General features: G+C 25.7%; 1 protein-coding gene across 4 annotated transcripts; it reads right to left on the bottom strand.

The window, feature by feature from the left end:
• Window positions 1-421: 421 nt before the first annotated feature.
• LOC136084490 (uncharacterized) lies at window positions 422-6,623 on the bottom strand. Of its 4 annotated transcripts, XM_065804492.1 has the most exons (8): window positions 5,427-6,623; window positions 2,444-2,517; window positions 2,209-2,348; window positions 1,871-1,958; window positions 1,620-1,789; window positions 1,376-1,558; window positions 1,083-1,242; window positions 424-956 (listed from the first exon to the last, which is right to left on the bottom strand). In XM_065804492.1, exon 1 carries the CDS (start codon window positions 6,086-6,088, stop codon window positions 5,555-5,557), a length of 534 nt encoding a protein of 177 aa, XP_065660564.1. In that variant the 5' UTR covers window positions 6,089-6,623; the 3' UTR covers window positions 424-956; window positions 1,083-1,242; window positions 1,376-1,558; window positions 1,620-1,789; window positions 1,871-1,958; window positions 2,209-2,348; window positions 2,444-2,517; window positions 5,427-5,554. The 4 variants fall into 4 exon arrangements, with proteins under 4 accessions (XP_065660565.1, XP_065660564.1, XP_065660563.1 ...); XM_065804493.1 differs by having other exon boundaries at window positions 422-956; window positions 1,376-1,789; window positions 2,141-2,348; XM_065804491.1 differs by having other exon boundaries at window positions 425-956; window positions 1,376-1,789.
• Window positions 6,624-8,573: the final 1,950 nt, after the last annotated feature.

The following is an 8,573-nucleotide window of genomic DNA, read 5'->3' as shown; positions in this document are numbered from 1 at the left end:
GAATCATTTTTTTGCTACAACGAAGTTTAAAAGGAAGGTTTTTTGTATTGAATAAATCCTTCATAAATTGTGGATTTAAACAATCAATTGATTTAAAAACTTCTATCATAAGAAAGCACAAATTTCTTAAGTGGATCCTCGGACTATTATCAAACCTTTTATGAACAATGCAAAGAGCTTCTTTATGAATTTTATTTATAAGGTTGTAAGATAATCATAACAAGTCTTTTTTACCAAGTTCTTCGCAGTAACGAAAATATCATATTTTTTTTAAATGCTCAAGTATATTCAAATAAACAATAGAATTACAAATACCATTACAATTAGAATTTACATGTCAGATATATTTATGGAAAACAAATGAAAAGTTACGCTATTAAAACTTTTATAAAAACTCAATTTTTTAAGTTAAGTTTTGATTTTTTAAACATAATGATTAAATCACGACATAAAACATAAGCTGTAACATAAGAGTTTGTTTACATAAAAATGCTTTCAGTCAACAAGTAAATATTTTGAGTAAGATAAAATAAATATTTCCAAACAATTACTAGATAACTGTTATACTAGGTAACTTTTATTATATTATGTATACCATTATGACTAAACTAGCCATATTGGTGCACTTAGCCACATATATGTACACACCACAATTTAAATATAAATTACAAAATAAGAAATTTAGTGGATTCCATTAAAATAAAAACATTTAAAAGTTTATCCACTTCTTAATTTTTTATTAACAAACAATGACAGATTACTGCCATCTCTTGAAAACGACAAATCATCATTAATACCCATAACTACACGTTGTAAAAAATGTAAAACATGTCTGCACTCAGGAAAAATTTGAATAAAGTGAGCTGCAACTTCAGCTGAAGACAGTCGATCCTTATTTCTAGGAGGCATTTGAAGAATGTACGGAAGCAAGTGAAATGCAAATTCCATATTTCAATCTTTGATTTTTAAAAACATTTAAAAATTTAAACAGTACATATTTCAGAATAAAGAAAATAGTTTTAAATAGTGTGTGAAAGTTACGAAATATAAAAACAGTAATTAAAGAAGACGATGTGACATACCATTTGAAGATATTAGTTGGCTGTCAAGCTCTAAAAGTAATTGCTTTGCCATTGGATTCGCCTTTCTATAAGCCCAAACAATAACATAAGGAGCCATATCCTCCCATTGCATAAGCAAATCTTGAGCATTTTCAAATGTTGCTGTAAACTCTCTCTCAAACTAATATAATGATAGTTAAGAGTCCTTAAATGTTTTTCAAACAAAAAATCAATTTTACTCAAGTAATACTCGAATAGCAGTAATCCAAGACATTAGGATATAAATTACAAATATAAAAAACAAAACTACTTACATCAAACCCTAAATCTTTAAATGGGGGAAATTTCCGAATAAACTCATGAAAAGGCGGTTTTGATGACATAATCCAGTTTCTTCATGATACTAGTTTTTTCAAGAATAAATTGTTTTCGATCATACTGAATGTCATCAAATGACAACTCACTTATAATGTTTCGTTCTTCATTTGAAAAAGGAACTAAAAAAATAGTTAAGCACCATTTGTTGTATATTATTACTTACAGTTTTATTCGGCTTACCTGCAACATCAAAAGTAGTTGGTGAAATGGATTTTCTTTTCGAGTAGCTTGGGCATGGACACCCTCAAACTTCCTGATTGCTTTCAGCCGCTCCTCGATATGTCCATGAGGTGCTATTTTCTTTTTTTTGCCCTTCGCTAAACTTCCTTATAAGCACAATAGTAATTTTCCTAAATATCCAAATAAGGATAATGCAGTTTTAACAGCAAAAAAACTAATTACATTTAGATAAAAAAAGTTAAATTAAATACATATCCTAGAGGTCCACCAGAGTGCAGTTTAGGAAAAGCGTTAATGATTGATATAACAAGATTTGTTTTTGTTGCTCTTGATGGATACCTAAAGTAAATACATAATAAAATAATAACAATAACCATAATATCTAAAAAATGTTATAGATTTAAGTTAAACAGATAGATTTTCTACCTGGTTACTTACCATGATTTACCAACTTAACATTTATTTATTCTGTTCATTTTTTTATATAATCTCATTATAAAAAAACGTTTGAAAAAACTTACTATGCATAAAATATTCAGAAATAAAAGGATATTCAGAACAGCCTGTAAAATCACATGTTATGACTTACAAGTTTCCAACTTTATTGACCATAATGTTAACAAGAATATGAACCATTTCAAATCTGTACTTTAGTAACATTCCAGTTGTGTCATATTCAACAATGACAAGTTTACCTGTCTGATGCTCATCAAGCAATTTACAAACATTCTAAAAAAGAACAAATTTTTTGAAAATATTTTCAGAAACCAAAATTAGTCCTTATAGTTTTAAAAAACAGTTAAAAAATCAAATTAAAAAATTACAAATTTGATATTATCTATTTGAAGTACTGGACACAGAGTATGAAGAACATCACTATCACGTGAATATGTTGAATCTGAAAGGGATTGGAACTTGATATATAACTAGTTTGATATATATATATATATATATACATTTTATATATATATATATATATATATATATATATATATATATATATATATATATATGTATATATACATTATATATATATATATATATATATATATATATATATATATATATATATACATACATTATATATATATATATATATATATATATATATATATATATATATATATATATATATACCTACATTATATATATATATATATATATATATATATATATATATATATATATATATATATATATATATATATAGCCCTCAGAATTAAGGTTGGCATGCTGACCTAACTCCCAAAATAAAAGCCATTATTTGTCAACCTAGTTTCTATCTTCTATGGTGAAACCTTTGTAAAAATATGTTTTTGCCTATTTAAAACAGTTTAAGGTCGGCATTTTATTTCCGACTAATCTTATTTTTCTAGTTCTGAAGGTTGTATATATGTATTTATGTAACTATATCTATAATAAACAGATTGTTTTTGCCATAGAACTTATCAGAAAATATTAAACTACGTATAATAAATATTTACAATATCGCCAGATATTTCATGGGGTAGGTATAGAAAGTTATCTTGACATAGTAGATGATTCAAAATAATGTGCATGAACTCGCAATTTATTTTCAAACAACGCACTGCATTAAGAGGTTTGTAATCTATTATGTCACATGTTCTTATACATAGTTTTTGGTTATCTAGTGAACAACAGTAAGATTAAGATAGATTGCAATATTTGGGGACAACCCACTTTGTTGTGAAAAAATACACAACCTTACTATGAACAAAAATCTGGTCAATGTGAGCAAAACTTGGTTCACCATCACTATTAAAATCATAAAGAATTGTTTCACATGATCTGTATTTCTGGCCCAATATGGTAACACAATCAACAGCTAAAACTTCACTTTCTTCACCAATAAAGGGAATAAAAAAATTTTTGCTCTCTAATTCTGAAACTAAAAACACTTCACCATTTTTTTCATCAGCAATGGTTTTTAGGGGACCATGAGTCATCCAAGCTAAGGCATGAGCAATTTGATGTCTCTTTGCAATTGAAAAAGAAATGTTCTGAAAATTGCAAACAATATGAGCTAATTTTTTTTGAAAAATTATGTTTGGCTTCATATCTTATAACAATCATGTGAAGAAGAGGTCCACCTCGTTTTATAATAGTTCCATAATGAATCATTCTGTGATGCTTATAAAAAAGTTTTTCCTCAGGATAACATTCTTTCATCAATGAATGATGATCCATTACTAGTTCCTCAATATATGTGATTTGTAAACAATTTAAATTTGGAGATAAAATTACATCATACAATTGTTTTAAGATTTGGTAAAGTTTCCACTTTTATGTATCTACTTTATCAATAATATCAGACAAAATAAGTGGCAAATACAAAATAAGTGGCAAATACAACAGTGTAAGCATCTGAGCAGAGCATTGACCTAGTAAAGAGTCAGTACTTTTCATGCGTGACTCATTAATAGTACTAGGTTTTGAGCTGCAGACAATACCACAATCCATAAACTTGATGCGCCTATTCAGTTCTGTAATGGACATACATTTGACATCATATAACACAATCAATCAATCAATCAATCAATAATTTATTTCTGAAATAAGATTTTACATTCAAGGATGTTTACAAATAGTAAATTTACTAATATAAAGTAAACACCTGCTAATGTTAATAATATCTAAACCAAATAAATATAATGCTAATTTTCATAATATATAATAAAAATAATAAACTTTATAGCATAAAAATAACGGTGTTAAAATAAAACTAATAATAATAATAACAATAATAACAATAATAATAATAATAATAATAATAATAATAATAATAACAATAATAATAATAGTAATAATAATAATAGCAATATTAATATAAGTAGTAATAGTTAAAAGTAGTTAATAATAGTAATGTAAATATTTATAAAAATAACAATAAGCAACAGTAATGACAACAAGATATATAAAAGAACTTTAAAAAAAAAAAATACTAAAGACAACAAAAATTGATTATAAAAATTATAAACATTAACTACATTTTTTAAATAAAAAGTAGAATAAACTAGTTTTAAAGGTTGAGAATGAATTGAGAGCTTTTAGTTCATAAGGAAGGTTGTTCCAAGTTTTAATACTTTGATATTTTATAGATTTATGCCCGTAAATCTATGATAAATTAACAATTCCACTTCACATGGAATAACTCCTTCAAAAATATCATGCATTATCTGCAGAATCATTTGAAGCAGGATGATAATAAGGCAATTCAGTTAAACAACTAAACTATTTAATTCCACAATTCTAATTAGAAATTTCCCCACTTCGCATCTGGTGAAATTGAGTTGTATAAAATATCAGTTCTTAGAGCTTGTTTGTCTTCTTTAAAAACATGCTGGATGTCAACTTTTGATATCATACACATGTCACATGGAAATGAAACAGTACTGAAATTTTCCATATATCCTAGTATAGAGTGAAGACCTAAATTGTCTCCAACAATTTGGGTTAGCAAACATCTAAAGTTAGTTTTTTTGCCTTCCATAAAAATATCAAATCCTTTGTCATGAAGTTTTTGCAATTCATTTACAATCACTTTTATCACTGGCTCTGTTGAATCTTTCTTTATGTCTATTGCATGAGTTAATGCTAAAATATGAATATTGTTTATGGTTGAGTTTGCTGCGTGAAGAAAGTTCTTTATCACAAAATAAAAAACACCAAGTTTATGAATGCCTGTTTTTGATCCAAGAGGATTTGTGGTCTCTACTTCATCGAAGTATATTTAAATAAACAAATGGAAACATTAAGGAAATTTAAATTTAGCATATAACTTTTTACCATTTTCACCACAAAACCAATCTTCAACAAATTCAAAATTAGATACTTGCTCCACTTTTAACATACTCATGGCTTGTTTTATTACATACCTATTTTGCTTTCAATAGGTATGTAATAAAACAGATTTTTTACTTTGACTTTTTAGTCTTTCTGTCATGTTTTTTATCCCATCGTTCATCCATTGAATGTGGTACTGGTTCAACATAAAGGCCTTTATTTTTCAAATATGATAATATTCGATGTTGTGAATCAATTCCACTAAAAGGTGTTTTCCACCTGTTCAACTCTTCTGTTAAGTTGTCTATTACATGCTTCTCACACCTACATGTTTCCAGTACTGAAACTGTTTTACCTAGTAAATAACTAAGTATGTCTTCAATTAGATTTTGTGAACAGTTCTTAACAAACTCTGAAGTACTTAAAGGAGTAGTATTCGAAGACATTAAAGCCATAATAAATTTTAATGCAGCTTGTGATATGCCATACTCATCAACAATAGGTGAGGCAACAATATTAATTTTTTTCTCACATCCTTTGTCTATTTTAATTTTACTTTTACCTTCAGAATTAGGTGTTACTAGATTTTCACAACTTATGTTAAATGTTCGATCAATATTAACTACAAAATCGGTATGATCTTCATTTATATGTTTTCTTAGCATATTATATGTAGTAAACAATCGTATACAACCACCGACATTACACCGAAGTTGATTTTTTTTTTTTTTAAATTTAGGAAATCATTCTCATCTTCTCTAATTTGTTATGGTTTTTCAGTTATTGTGCTAAATATCTAATATAATTTCATTTATCTTTTATTGCAAGGTTTTAATTATGATGGCAACTTGCTATTGTAGATGTGTATCTTAAAGACCTCAAGATTATATTTATTAATTCAGTAATAACAGTTACATGTTAATTTGTTATACATTAGTTAATTGTTAGCCTCAATTTTTTTTTTAATTTTATATATCTGATATATTTTATCTTATCTATCATTGCAAGGTTACACAACATGATGAAAACCACATGATTGCTTCGATGGATGTTGACCTTTTTCATATCAAGATTAAACCGGTTCATATTTTTTTAGTGATTGATTATGTTTATTAATGCAATAATAACAGTTATATATTTATTTTTTTATCCGCGACATAAGGCATCCTTTAAATTAATTAGGTATAGCGATATTAATTTAGGGGTTTACTTTATTTTAGATATCATTTGATGTGGTTTCGTTTGCGTATTAAAGAATCGACTCTTTCTAGCTATAGATGTCACAGTTTTGTTTGCTTCAAAAACTAGGCTTTCTTCAAAGCTGCAATTCTGTTAAAAACATTACTAAGCAAAAAAGAAAATAATTATTATAGTCTAAATTTTTTGTTAAAGAAGTATGAAAAAAAAAATTTTTATTTATTGCGGTTTGTTGGAATTTATATAAAGTTAGATAGATATATGGACAACTGAAGGGAAAATGAAGGAGAGCCGTGGTGGACATGCCCCTTCCCCCTCCCATTGTTTATATGTTTATATTTTTGTATAGGTTTTTAGTTGAACTATATGGTGTTTTATGATTGTTTTTTTGTACTTCGGCCCCCACTAAAATGTCACGCCTTTTCCGATGTTATACATGTATATATATATATATATATATATATATATATATATATATATATATATATATATATATATATATATATATATATATATATATATATATATATATATATATATCTTTTTTAAATATATATTTTTCATTGAAACTCATTAACAATAAAAATGAAGCGAAAACGCTAAGGCTTTTAATTATTTAAACTTCACCTATACGCTATAGAAAATCTAGCCTTGGTACATATTTAATAAAATAAATATATATACCCTTAACTATAAATATATATATATATATATATATATATATATATATATATATATATATATATATATATATATATATATATATATATATATATATATATATATATATATATATATATATATATATAATTATTGTAAATATCGCAAAAATATGCGATATTTTTTTATGCATGTTTTATAAAATTTTGTTTTAAATTTTACTATTACGTTTTAATCATTAAAAATATTTTTTTATTTTAATTCGAAACTTTTTTAATAACGTTTTTAAATCGTTTTGCATTTCTCTATGCATTTCTCTATGCATTTGCATTTCTCATGCGCATTTCTCATTGCATTTCTCATGCAATTAAACAATAATTTTATTACAAAGCTGCCGTTAGCCGAACGCGAGTTTTATACGTAAGTTGCATTTTTCTTGAGCAATGCTTCATAAAAAATAATTTTACTTAAACGGAATAGTTTTTTTTGTAATTGTTCTTTTTACATAAAGTTTTCACCATTTTATTACAAATTCAAAGCTTTTACGAACCATATATAAAACTTAGATAAATAAATGGTTTGAAATTTTTACACACGTACCTACAAATAAAAGATGAACATTTCTCAAGTGATTTATGTAACAAGCAACAGTTGAAAAATCTTTGGGGCAAAGGTAACAACACATTGACATCCTTAAATAAAAGTAAATAATAATATTAATTTCACCTTTTGTGCTGCAATAAGAGACTGAAGCTTTATTGCTTGACCCATTTTTATTCCAATACAATGAAACAAAACAGAGTTCATTTGCAAAAATGCATCTTTTTTTTTTTTTTTTTTTTTTTTTATTAAAATTTTTTTTGTTTTTTAATCCTTACAAATTCGTAAAATATAATAGAATCTTTACAGAGTAAATAAAACTAAAAAAAAAAAATTACAAAGTTACGCTATACAAAAAAATATATAAAGTAAAACTGTTAAGTATTAGAAATTACTTCAAAGAACGCGGAAAACTTGCAGAAGACCGACGGCCTTGTCATCAAGAAACCGCTATGGTTACTAATATTTTTGGATACTTTTTTTTAAAATAAGTTTATTTTATTTTTATTTTTTTTTTTAAATAAAAAAAAAAAAATGTTATCGGTTTTCGGCAGAATGAGAATAAAAATCCAAAATGCAAAAAAACAAAGAATGCAGACAAAAAGAAGTTTTTAATTTTTTGATTTTATTTCAATACAGATTAATATAAGTAGGTACACGATTTGCTAAATAGGTAAATTGCTAAATAGGTGA

Source organism: Hydra vulgaris, chromosome 09 (assembly GCF_038396675.1).
Source record: "Hydra vulgaris chromosome 09, alternate assembly HydraT2T_AEP".
Classification (NCBI taxonomy): domain Eukaryota; kingdom Metazoa; phylum Cnidaria; class Hydrozoa; order Anthoathecata; family Hydridae; genus Hydra; species Hydra vulgaris.
The sequence above is the reverse complement of the archived record's forward strand: the minus strand, read 5'-3'. Positions and strand labels throughout refer to the sequence as shown.

Bases quoted from the DNA above. Each gene is read 5' to 3' on its own strand.
- LOC136084490 (XM_065804493.1), bottom strand. From the start codon at position 6,088: ATGCTAAGAAAACATATAAATGAAGATCATACCGATTTTGTAGTTAAT.